The 13,768-nt window shown below is 30.4% G+C and overlaps 1 protein-coding gene and 1 long non-coding RNA gene across 2 annotated transcripts; both read left to right on the plus strand.

Annotated features, from left to right (window-relative positions):
- Positions 1-1,966: 1,966 nt before the first annotated feature.
- On the plus strand, positions 1,967-3,547 carry LOC109122309 (uncharacterized). The gene is made up of 3 exons (XM_019218844.2): positions 1,967-3,090; positions 3,204-3,344; positions 3,434-3,547. The coding sequence occupies exons 1-3, from the start codon at positions 2,518-2,520 to the stop codon at positions 3,545-3,547; spliced, it is 828 nt and encodes a 275-aa protein (XP_019074389.1). The 5' UTR covers positions 1,967-2,517.
- A 2,984-nt stretch (positions 3,548-6,531) lies between these two features.
- On the plus strand, positions 6,532-7,909 carry LOC109122255 (uncharacterized). The gene is made up of 2 exons (XR_002029702.2): positions 6,532-6,655; positions 7,572-7,909. It is a non-coding gene; the product is annotated as an uncharacterized LOC109122255 (long non-coding RNA).
- The last annotated feature ends 5,859 nt before the right edge of the window (positions 7,910-13,768 follow it).

Raw genomic sequence — 13,768 nt, forward strand, 5'->3', positions numbered from 1 at the left:
TTTATTATAGTATTAATAAGTTAAAAATAGATTCATATTCTTGATAATAAATAAACCAATAATAAATTTCTATTTATTATATAATATTAATAATTGTTTAATATAATAATGGATAAAATTTGTTATTAGAGTTTTTCAATAATAAATTTGTTATAATATTAAAATAATTATATATTACGAAGTTTATTCTTTATTATTTAATAAACAATCTTATTACTTTTTGAATTGGTAATTAAGATTAAATATGATTTGTTTGACAATATTTCCTAAACTTTTAGAAAACTAAAATAAGAATCCTATAAGGTGTTTGTTTCTAGAGGAAAAAAAATCTTAAATAATAAAATAATAAAATAAAAAAAAATGTAAAATAATAAGGAAACATTTATATGGAGGAGTGTAGTTGTCAATAATCTTAAATTATTATTATTATTATTATTATTATTATTACTATTACTTTATTATTTTATTATTTTATTATTTGGGAATTTTTTTTCTCTAGAAACATTATAAAGTAAGAATTAAAAAAAAAGAAAAAAGAATTTATTATAGTATTAATAAGTTAAAAATAGATTCATATTCTTAATAATAAATAAACCAATAATAAATTTCTATTTATTATATAATATTAATAATTTTTTAATATAATAATGAATAAATTTTGTTATTAGAGTTTTTCAATAATAAATTTGTTATAATATTAAAACAATTATATATTACGAGTTTATTCTTTATTATTTAATAAACAATCTTATTACTTTTTAAATTGGTAATTATGATTAAATATGATTTGTTTGACAATATTTCCTAAACTTTTAGAAAACTAAAATAAGAATCCTATAAGGTGTTTGTTTCTAGATGAAAAAAAATCTTAAATAATAAAATAACAAAAAAAATCTAAAACTATAAGGAAACATTTATATGGAGGACTGTAGTTGTCAATAATCTTAAATTATTATTATTATTATTATTATTATTTTATTATTTGAGAATTTTTTTTCTCTAGAAACATTATAATGTAAGAATTTGAAAAAAAAAATAGAATTTATTATAGTATTAATAAGTTAAAAATAGATTCATATTCTTGATAATAAATAAACCAATAATAAATTTCTATTTATTATGTAATATTAATAATTGTTTAATATAATAATGAATAAAATTTGTTATTAGAGTTTTTTAATAATAAATTTGTTATAATATTAAAATAATTATATATTACGAAGTTTATTCTTTATTATTTAATAAACAATCTTATTATTTTTTGAATTGGTAATTATGATTAAATATGATTTGTTTGACAATATTTCCTAAACTTTTAGAAAACTAAAATAAGAATCCTATAAGGTGTTTGTTTGTAGAGGAAAAAAAAAATCTAAAATAATAAAATAATAAAAAAAAATCTAAAATAATAAGGAAACATTTATATGGAGGAGTGTAGTTGTCAATAATCTTAAAATATTATTATTATTATTATTATTATTATTATTACTTTATTATTTTATTATTTTATTATTTGAGAATTTTTTTTTCTCTAGAAACATTATAAAGTAAGAATTTGAAAAAAAAAAAACAGAATTTATTATAGTATTAATAAGTTAAAAATAGATTCATATTCTTGATAATAAATAAACCAATAATAAATTTCTATTTATTATATAATATTAATAATTGTTTAATATAATAATGAATAAAATTTGTTATTAAAGTTTTTCAATAATAAATTTGTTATAATATTAAAATAATTATATATTACGAAGTTTATTTTTTATTATTTAATAAACAATCTTATTACTTTTTGAATTGGTAATTATGATTAAATATGATTCGTTTGACAATATTTCCTAAACTTTTAGAAAACTAAAATAAGAATCCTATAAGGTGTTTGTTTCTAGAGGGAAAAAAATCTTAAATAATAAAATAATAAAAAATAATAAAAATCTAAAATAATAAGGAAACATTTATATGGAGGAGTGTAGTTGTCAATTGATTTGAATAACATAAAAAATAAAATGACATTTTTTGGAATAATTGGATAACTCAGTGCATGTATTTCAAATTATTTTTAAATAGATGAAGATAATACTAATTTAAAATATTTGGGATTCTTTTTACCATATATTTTCTTATTAGTGAATCAAATCCCACTTTTCCCTAAACTATATTGATTTGGTTAGATGAGTATGTAACTTTGAGCCATACCATTTGTTTAATTGGTTGGCCCACTAAAATGCACATTGTCTGTTTTTTTTTTTTTACAGTGGGTATCATAGTGGGTGACCCTATATATTACAATTTCACCCTTATTGATAACCATATTATTGAAAGGCTAGAGGAAATCGATCTCAATGATTTTCATTTACATGATGTAACAAAATGTTTCCCATTTCTTTATTAATATATGTTATATTTGTGTAATAATTATGATGAATGTATATAGGAACACTATATTCACGTTCACATGTCTTTAACATTTGATTAATTTATTAATGAATTATGGTTGTTTAATGCAGTGATAATATGAACATACGATGTCGTTGTTCTGGCTGTAGATTCCTCTCTGGAATCCATTTGCTCTTAGAAGTGAAGAAGGATGTAATAAGAGAACTTGGTTTTGGTGGGTTATTGCAATTAGGTTGTAAGGAGGTTAATTTAGATTTATGTTTTTGGTTGATAAAAATCACAAACATTGCTTATTCCCAACTCGAGTTATTTGGGGGTAAGAAGGTTTCTTTGACATGTCATGATGTTGGGATGACGATGGGCATTCCACATAGTGGAAGAAAGTTAATTGTTGAGAAGGCAAGTGTTAAAGCTAGTCAAATGCCGAGTTTGCAAGATATAGAGTCAATGATGGTTGGCATCGATGATATGGAGGAATTTAAGCAGGTCTTCTTGATTTTCGCTTGTGCAACCTTATTGGCACCCACATCTCGTTTGGAAGGTAGTCACTCGTTATGGTATACACCGCGAGAGCAGTTACTTGGGAACATAAATTGGGGAGAATATGTCTTAGAATTTTTTATTCAAGTTATACATGAACATAGGAGGAAGGAAAATGTTTGGATTAAAGGGTGTTTGATGTTTCTACAGGTAACTTTTTGTCTTATTGATAAGTATATGTCCATGTATTAGATATTCAATAATGGTTATACACTATGTTGGCCATGATGTTACCACTAATTATGTCTTATATAATGCAACAGATATTCTACTTTTCAATATCTAATTTTCCAGCCATGTATGTGGAACTTACCACTCCTCGCATTGCTACATGGAACGATTTTTTGGTCAAACAACACATCAAGTTGGAGTTAGAAATGCTTGGAGGATTTAGCAAAGTTGAGGTATAATTAGCTTTTAGTTATATTAAGATAGTTGATTACCATTGTAATTAGATTATTGGGATGACAATTTACATGTTTTGCAATGATAGTTGGTTAGCACATCGGCGGAGCAAGATGAAATAGAAAAAAATAAGGCTCCTGCAGTTGATGACCTAGTTGACCCAAATGAGAATGAAGACTTTGATATAATCCTTCATACCTAATGACTATAAATAGTAACTTATATTAAGGCTTAGTTTAAATATATGTCATTTAATGTTCCTTTATTATGTTTGACTTAGGTTATTTATGCTCGCATGGAGGCAACACAACGTCAAATCACTGATGCACAAAGTCATCTTAATAGTCTTATTGCATCATACAACCGTGACGTGAAAGTGTTGAGGACTCGTTTCACCTCTTCACACTATCGCACAGATGAAGGCCAACCGTCAAATTTTCATGAACATGTTAATGAAAGTGGTGCACCATTTTATACAAATAATCCACAACATTCACCTGTTCATTCTGGTGGTCAAAGAAGATCGATCTTCTGAAGATGACCTTGGATGTACAAATGAAGGGGTGTTAGAAAGACCCAACGTAGAAGATGGTGTGTTCCTTTCAAACGAGGATCCCCTTCACCCTGGGCCACGCAATATGTTGGTGTTAGTGCAATCGTGCATGAACACCAATGTGAATGTAGCACCACAAGCCTCAGAAGAAATACGACCACGAAGAGTAAAAATGAAAGTACGTCGTCATAGGCAACGAGCAGTTGCGTACAAGTCACCTTTTGTACAATTATGTGTATCAAAATATAAACGGTTGACGGAGGAAAAGACACATGTTGCCGACTATGTGTTTGACGAGTCAAAAGATCCTCGGTTAGTCCCAAATCACGCGTTTAGCAAGTATTGTTCTTAAAAGACTATGATTATGGATTTGTCTAGAAAACAAAAAAAATTACTCACGTCGTGTGTTTCATGTGATTAATAGTGAGATGCTTTGTGCATATGGTGGCTATGGCGTGACACGAGAACAACTTCAATGCTTAGTAGGGGAGAGCTTCATTGATATTCTGGTAAGGTTTATGATAAATAAGAAAAAATACCTTCATCTTTCCATTGATCATTTTAACTAATGAAGAGGCATTATGTAGGTGATTTCCATGTTTTGCCGATACATGAATGCAAAAAAAGAGAATCCTTCTCGCAGACACTTTTTTAATCCATACTTTAAGGTGAGGTTTTTTCCTCGAGTACACCAAATCTTGTCCCTAATATAAGATGCATGTATAGTTTTAGTCATACATTGTTACTATGATCTCAACAACTTTTTACAGGAAATATGTGGTTCAATGAGCAAGTCTACCTCAAAATCAACATTCAAGAAAAGATTAGGTAGCTATTGTGTTAATCTTGAATGTTGCAACCAGGTAATGCTTGACTATTGTATTGATTACATAGATTGATGACAATTTTTTAATAATTTTGAATTTATATTTCAAATATTTAAGTCTTCATTGTTGTTATGATGATTGTCTGTTTTGTAGTTTTATATCCCCTTATTCCAATTTAATGAATGGGTCATCATGGTAATCAATTTGGAGGCTAAAAGGGTGGATCTACTTTCATCATATAATAGCATTCAACGTGTTCATTTTGTTAATGAAGATTTCAAAGTAGTTGGATTTATGTCATAGTTATCAAAAAATTCCTTCAAACGGAATGATGTGAATATAAATAATTTACATCCACAGTATGCAGATATCGTTGGCGATCCAAAATTGTTAGTTACATATATTTTTTTTTCATGTATTCATTTTCAATCCTAATTGGGTCCTATGTTAATAACATGTCACAAATCATACTTGTTATTGCAGATGACATACTGGGATGTATGCTATTCTCTATATGCAACATTGGGATGGAAGTTGTCTTAATAGAACCATTAATTCTGTAAGTTGTTAAATATGATGTTATGTTTTTATTTTCAAATGTACATGTTAAATGTTACCGGGATGTAGGGTCTAACATAAGTTTAATGTGTAGGAACGCATGAGCCTTGAAAGACTGAAATTTGCAACTCATATGGTTCTTGATAGCGAAAACGAAATTGGTGAAATGGTTACAGCTAATATTTGGTCAACCAACGATGCAGAATAGTATTGGGTAACCTTCACAATTAATTTCTTTTGTTTTATTTCATTCAATTTTTTAACTATACATTCAAATTTAAACTTCAACTTGGTTATCGATAGTGAATAATAGATTTTGAGGCTATGTCATGTCTTTTTTATGGTACAATAGAAGGGATAAGTTATCAAGACTGCTTCCAATGCATGCATGGTTCATTTGACTACCAAGTTAGGTGCTATCTCCTCCCTATATATATAAAACTATAGTAAATGACATTTTTATTTTTTAAGGTTATATTATTGACAATTTCTTTATACTTCCATAAATTGTTTGTGCTATTCCATATAACCTGTTTAAATCAGTTGATAACATTGTAATGACATGGTCTGGTTGCTTAAACTTATCCCTAATTTTCTATGTTTATGTATAATCATGAGCTAATTATTAGATAATTCAACAACCCTGTAAACCAATTTGGTCAAATGGCTGTATTTTCTGTTTAGCTGAAAGAATCCTTGTTACCATCTTATTGTGGGTTTGGCTGTCTCGCATCTATAAAGCAATTGATACTAAACTTAGTTTAGAGTGATTTTTGATGGTTAGACATTTAATAAGACAAAGGATGACTTGTTCTTGCATTAATATTTCCTAGGGGAGTGTTGTGGAAGGAACCCTCTAAAAGAATAAGTTCCTTCATTACTCATAAGCTTTATAGGTTTTTATTATGTTTTATTTACATCTTGTGGTTAACTGTACTTCTCTTATCTTTAGGAGGTGACTGATAAGCTAATTGAGGATGATGAATTTGATGCAGATCAAAATGATGCATTTAAGGTGATTTGTAATTGATGATATGCATGTAACTGATTGCTCTTGCATGTAATTAACCATACCATGAACTTAAATTGTTTTGGTTGCTTAGAATTTTGTCAAAGACAATGTCCGAGAGGCAAAAAAAGCCAATAGACAGGTATTTTATAGCAGATACCAATCGTTGCAATAGTTTTGGTCTTGCACATAAATTTCAAATATGTTGAGTACTTGTCAATTCCTTTTCTTGTAGGCTAAAGAAGCCCGGAAAAAGGCCTTGTAGAAATGAGTTAGTAGACTAAAGTAGCATTTGAAAACATGAAGTTTAACAAGTTCTACTCAGTCCAAACCGATGATACTCCTGACATATCAAATGTTAAGGTACAATTTATTTTTTCTTTTGCAAAAGCTAATATTATTAACACCGCCTAATTAAAAGAAGGTGCACAAATGTACACAAGAAGTTTAGAAATTAGACATAAAGGCAATTGGATTGAGAGATTAACAAAAGCACCTCTCTATAATCATCAAGAGCCTAACCAATCAACACAATCTAATATGGACAGTCATGTTAAAAGCCAGAGAGAGCATAAGAAAGAATTTGTTAGAGTTTGTTCCGATTATTCTTCATTGACAAAAACTCTAAAATGTTAAGGTACAATTTTGAACATCTTTTCTATTGAAAGAACAGAATATCTTCGACACCACTATTTTTGTTTCTCCATATGAGACTATTGATAGCCAATGAATCTTGTGCATTTTGAAGCTGGCCTTGATGCGATATTCAAGATCAAGGTGTATTGTTATAAGTCATTCCCTACATAAATAGTCAAAAAATAATCTCTTGATGGAATATATGTTTAATTTATTTATCTATTCCATGCTAACAAAACATGTCTACTATTTTTAATATCAACTAACTGATCGCCCAAAAGCTTTGTCATTATGTGGCCATTTTTTTTCCTTGGTATCCAAATGGATCAATATGACAATATTTCTAAATGGTTTGACTTTTACTTAGCTAATTAAGTTGATTTTTTTCTGTTGAGTCACCTTGTTTTCACTTGGCCATGGTTTATTGAGGGTATGTTTTACCATCCATTCTGTGAATAAGTACAAAAAATAGTTGATTGGTTGTAGCATATCAATGAATTTGGCCTCTTCTATTAGAGCAGACACTTGTTAATGAATGCTAATTGCATTATCTTATTTGTGCCCTCTCTACATATTTTTCAGGAAATAAGTATGACTCATTAATCTTTAAATAGTAATTATTGTTGTTTGGAATGCCTTTCAGGCACCGTTTATAAACAGGTATTATGGGAAAGCTCATGAAGTTCTGTGATTGGGCTCATCAACCACTAGTATTTCTACTGCAAAAGATGCCAATTGGTTTGCATTGGGGACTATAGCTAGCTATTGATTCTAGGATATGTTTCATGATGAAAGTTTATAATGGAACCCTAAATGTGTGCTAAATCTGGTGGTTCTTTCTTGGTTTCTCAAGTTTGTCTTACCTTTCCAATTTATGTACTTTGTTAGAAGTTCTAATTTTGTCCCATCAACATTATTTCTTGTATTCCCAAGAGGTTCAATTCTGCCAATGCCATGAAATACAAATAGTTATTGATCATTTATGGAGGTTTAAATGATTGTGGATGATATAAGCATTTACAAAACGAAATTGCATACTCGTGCAGCATTTGACATGATGGAAAATATCATACTGGTAATAAATCTTTGTTTAGCAAGGTGATTAGCTTCTATGTGTAGCTATCAGAGTAATAAAGCCATAGAATTTTATATTTAAGGATGATTTTTAAAAATAATTATTTTTAATGATATGGGTGATTTTTTTCCAAATTGAATTAAATAAACTTCTACTACTATTTTTGTGGAAAAAAATTGGAGTCCATGCGCATTTTTTGTCAATTGTGAAAGTTTTTTTTAGCATTTTTAATAATTTAATAATACTTTTTTTAAAGTATTTAAAATGTCATAAAATATGTTTTAATATACGTATTTTTTAATTTTAAAATAAATCTCTTAAATATATTAAATCAATTAATGCTACTTTTCTTATAAAAATTTAATAAATATTACATTTATTCATACTTATATCAACTACATTACACTTATTTGATAAATATTTGGCCATTTTATGTCAAAGAGAACAAAAACTTGAAAAACTTTTGTTGCATTTGATTTGATTGTACCACAGTGGACAATTAATAACTAGAGGTCAACATATTACCAATATTTATGATGCACCTACCACATAATAACTTCACATTCACTTCACATAATGATAGTCTCCAATTGTAGGCTTGTAGAAGACTTCATTCACGTTGTTTCATCCCATCCAATTTTAGTGACTTGTAACTATGCACTCATTATGGAACATTAAATGCATGTATGTACTAGCTATATCTCTTGCACAAGCGGACCTCCATTCCAACTTCAACCATTTACTCAGTTTGGTTGACATCACATCCTAAACAACTCATATTCATTCCCATTTACACCTCATATTCTACTACTTATACACGTTGCACATCACAACCTCCCTCTTCCACCCACCCATTCCTCCATTGTAGTTAATCTACCATTTCACTCTAAGATTTTTACTCGCATAATCGTCAACATTTTTCTACAATAACAACAACAATAAGGTTTGTTTTTCATTATTTTCTACACATATTTTATCTTGGTTGTGGCAACCACTCTTTTGGGAGTTGCTTGAATTCCTTTTTAAGCTATTTGTGGTTGGCTTGGATGCAATGAATTGAAACTTTTCATCTCTAACTTCCATCACTGAATTTTTAACAATATGTAGTGCCATTACAAGGACCAAACATCATGCCGCCTAAAAAAAAGGTTAGACATGGCTCAACGTCAACTGTACCTGAGGAAGTCCAACATGACCCTTTCATGCCTCGCCACCCACCTGATGAGCACGAATGTGATAAGCTCATAGCAAAACGACCAATTGTCGTTGAGCATGTCATACTCATTGCTGGGTTTGAAGAACATTGCTAAGTTACTAGATTTTTACAAATTGAGACCATTTATACAGCTAACGCAAGAATGTTATCCAACTCCTGTGCGAGCATTCTACAACAATATCAGAAATGTTGACGAGGAGAAATATTCATTTCACACTTCATTCAAGGGAGTTGTTGTGTGAGTTTCCCCATCCCTTATTGGACGCACCTTCTCTCTGGAAACACCCAAGAAATCTATTAACTTTTGTATTCCAGAGATTGATATAAAGGCAATGTCAGACACAATAACAAAGGAATTATGCGGTCATTCTTTTCAATTGGGTACAAGCGTTGAACGTAGATCTCTACTTCCAAAATACAGGATTCTAAGTCTGATATTGTTTCATACTGTCTTGAATAAGAAGGGTCATCGTAATGAGCTTACACTATGTTCTGCATATTCTGTTCCACATGGCACGTCGCAGTAAAATTAATTTGCCTGCACTTATTTTCCATAACATGATAGAGGCACGGCGTAGTAATGTGAGCACACGTGCATTACCATATGGTTCAACTGTTTGCTTGCTTTTACAAAATGCAGGGTTAGATTTCAAGACACTGCCTTATGAGTCAATCCCACGCATGCAACCTATGCGCATGAAAATGTCGATAGACAAACAAATATCATCCTCTTCTTCGCATAGGTCAACTAAAAGTTCTCAGCTTAGGGATATTTACACAATGTGCAAATCAATGAACAATCAATTGAAGATTGTGCGTCAACAATGCGATCATTCCATTGCAGCATGGAAAGCATTGCACCCTGATGCTCTACCTCCTACACCATCACAGACAGATGACGAGGAAAATGGTGATGATGATGGTGGAGATGAAAAAGACGAAGATGCACCGACTAATGGAGAGGAGTAACCTTAGTTTCTAACCGTCTTACAACCAAATGCGTATGTGTGCGCACAACATTTTCATGGATTTTGTAATAAGTTTATAAAATCTCGTTCTCAAACAACTTCTTAACTCCTTTTACTTTAACGGTTTCCAATGCTTATCGATATGCATGCTTTCATTAATCATCAGTAAACTTTATACTCTCTTGCACCAATTGTCAACACTCTATGCAATATTTATGTGTAAATGTGATGCTAGTTATGAGGTTGGTTTAAGTTATTTTGAATGTCTGAATGATATTTTGCCTATTTTCCAATCTTAGTATGTATTGACTCTATATTTTAGGCTTCAACACATATGAAGCAATTCTCCATAAATTTTATTTCAATGTGAATGTATAGGGCCAGCCCTTCATGCGTTGGGTCTGCCTCCCATGACCATACTGTCCCATCAACAAGTAAGATAAAGTCACTATGAAGGCATGCCACCTGCACAAGGGGCATGCTTATCTTTTTTATACTACACAAATAATAACTACGATTAGGTTTTCACCCACTTGCATGCATGTCATATGAAAGGTGTGCCCCTAATTTGGCTATTGCACATGGCATCTTCGACACATAGGCATGCTTGTGAAATAAAGGGTGGGCCCTTATTTTGTGTATTGCATATAACATAAGATTCCAAAGTTTATCATACCATTGGGGATGTGTATGACATGAAGGCGATGGCCATAGTTTTTCTTCATGCTCATTCCTACAAAAAAACGTTGTCATTACCTAATACTTTATTTCAAATTTATATTATCATTTTATTTTATATTATCTTTATTTTTTTAACTACTTTTTTTTATTTAGCTCATTATTATTATTTTTTATTTACCCGTTTACTTTTATTTAATTTCAAAATTTTGTATTTTTAAATATTACAAAAATAGTTGTATTCAGAATTTGCTACAATAAAAAAAATGATGAAGTCCTAATATTTTATAACTTAAAATTATTTTGATTAGATAAATGATTAATAATTTTAATTATTTAAATAAATTAATGTTAATTGAAAAATTGTCACCACATATTTGTAATAAATTTTTAGAAATCATATCTTAAATCAAATATTTGATATAAATCAATTTAGGTTTTATTTAAAATGTAATAAAATATGTTTTAATAAAAGTATTTTTTTAATTTTGAAATAAATCACTTATGGGTTGCCAAATTAAATTATGGTCCATCCATGGCAATAAGGGGGTCTCAGAATCACTAGGCTCAAATGTACCAAATTTAATGAAGAATGTACCAAATTTTGTGAAGGATGTAACAAAGGTCCGAAAATGTGTTCTGAAGTGAGGATCGACCCCCAATCATTTTGTTATGGGTTTCTTAAAGAAATTATGGACCATCCATGTTGAAATGGGGGTATCGGAATTGATCGGATCGGATGTACCAAATTTAATGAAGGATGTACCAAATTTTGTGAAGAATGTACAAAGGGTCCAAAAATGCGTTCTGAAGTGGGGATCGACCCCCAATCACTTTGTTATGGGTTTCTAAAAGCAATTATGGACCATCCATGTTGAAATGGGGGTCTCGGAATCTATCAGATTGGATATACCAAATTTAATGAAGGATGTACCAAATTTAATTAAGGATGTATCAAATTTTGTTAAGGATGTACCAAGAGCTCCAAAGTGGGATCCGAAGTGGGGATCGACGCCAAATCACTTTGTTATGGGTTTCTAAATGAAATAGTGGCTCATCCATGGTCAGAAGGAGGTCCCGGAATCACTAGGCTCGAATGTACCAAATTTAATGAAGGATGTACCAAATTTTGTGAAGGATGTACCAAGGGTTCGAAAATGCGTTCCGAAGTGGGGATCGACCCCCAATCACTTTGTTATGGGTTTCTTAAAGAAATTATGGGCCATCCATGTTGAAATGGGGGTCTTGGAATCCATCAGATCGAATGTACCAAATTTAATGAAGAATGTACCAAATTTAATTAAGGATGTACCAAATTTTGTTAAGAATGTACCAAGGGTCCAAAAATACGTTCTGAAGTGGGAATCGGCCCCAAATCACTTTGTTATGGGTTTTTAAATGAAATAGTGGCTCCTTCATGGTCAGAAAGGGGTCCCGGAATCACTAGGCTCGGATGTGCCAAATTTAATGAAGGATGTACCAAATTTTGTTAAGAATGTACCAAGGGTCCGAAAATGCTTTCCGAAGTGGGGATCGACCCCCAATCACTTTGTTATGGGTTTCTAAATGAAATTATGGACCATCCATGTTGAAATGGGGGTCTCGGAATCTATCAGATCGGATATACCAAATTTAATGAAGGATGTACCAAATTTTGTTAAGGATGTACCAATGAGATATGATTTCTAAAAATTTATTACAAATATGTGGTGGCAATTTTTCTATTAAAATTAATTTATTTAAATAATTAAAATTATCAATCATTTATCTAATCAAATTAATTTTAAGTTATAAAATATTAGGACTTCATTATATTTTTTGTTATATTGTAGCATATTCTAAGTACAACTATTTTTGTAATATTTAAAAATACAAAATTTTGAAATTAAATAAAAGTAAACGGATAAATAAAAAAAATTATTAATGAGCTAAATAAAAAAAGTAGTTAAAAAAATTAAGATAATAAAAAATAAATTGAAAATTAAACAATTAAATTTTTTTTAAAATGATAAATATTTAGAAACAATCTATGATTTTGAATCAACAAGGAATCATTTCCAACATTTATTTCATATGAACATCAAGGGCCAACCTTTTAAGCAATCGGTATGCCTCCATTTGCCTTACTACCCAACCCACACCTCAACTCTAGTCATCCTAAAGGCATGCCTCTAATAGAGAGTCATGTCTTTCTTTTTCCTACTGCAAGTAGCTTAACAAAAAGAAGTTTTTCACCCACATTTATGTGTCTTCCATCAAGGTTTTGCTCTTAGGTTGACTACTGCACATAGCCTACCAATATAATGGTTTTAGCAATAGGCATGCCCCTAAAATCAAGGGTGTGCCCCTACTTTGCATACTGCATATAGAATTTCCCAATAAAGTTATCGTACCCATGGGCATACCTATGCAACCAAGGGTGCACCCCTACTTTGCCTTCTGCATGTAGCATAGTTATATAATATCATTAACACATAGGCATGCCTTTCAAATGGAAGGTGTGCCCCTAGATTGCCTTCTGCACATAACATATTAAGCTAATGTTCGAATGCCTTCCCATGGTGTTAATGGTTCAACCTCCCTTTTCAAGACACCTCACATAACACGAAACCAATTTTAAAGACAAAAAACGATAGGGTTGCCTATGATCTAACAAGCACAACCTTATTTTGGCTACTGCCCATTTCACACAAAACTAAATAATATGCTTAAGGGTCATTAGCCAAAAAGCAGTAGCCCCTACATGTAAAGGTTGGCCACGATTATGCCCACTAGTTAACAATCTTGTTTTTTTTCCAAGGACGTCATATGAATCTAAGTCACTTCAATGCCATCTTTGAACAATAATGACCAAGGTACATATTTTACTATTACAATTACATTATCATGTAACATATCTCATA

The sequence above is a fragment of the Vitis vinifera genome, chromosome 3 (assembly GCF_030704535.1).
Source record: "Vitis vinifera cultivar Pinot Noir 40024 chromosome 3, ASM3070453v1".
Taxonomy (NCBI): domain Eukaryota; kingdom Viridiplantae; phylum Streptophyta; class Magnoliopsida; order Vitales; family Vitaceae; genus Vitis; species Vitis vinifera.

What these genes read in the sequence shown, in the direction of transcription:
- LOC109122309 (XM_019218844.2), top strand. Translation starts at nt 2,518, where the DNA reads ATGAACATACGATGTCGTTGTTCTGGCTGTAGATTCCTCTCTGGAATC. An exon ending in GGTGTTTGATGTTTCTACAG is followed by an intron (nt 3,091 to 3,203) that starts GTAACTTTTTGT and finishes ATAATGCAACAG; the next exon opens with ATATTCTACTTTTCAATATC. An exon ending in GAGGATTTAGCAAAGTTGAG is followed by an intron (nt 3,345 to 3,433) that starts GTATAATTAGCT and finishes TTGCAATGATAG; the next exon opens with TTGGTTAGCACATCGGCGGA.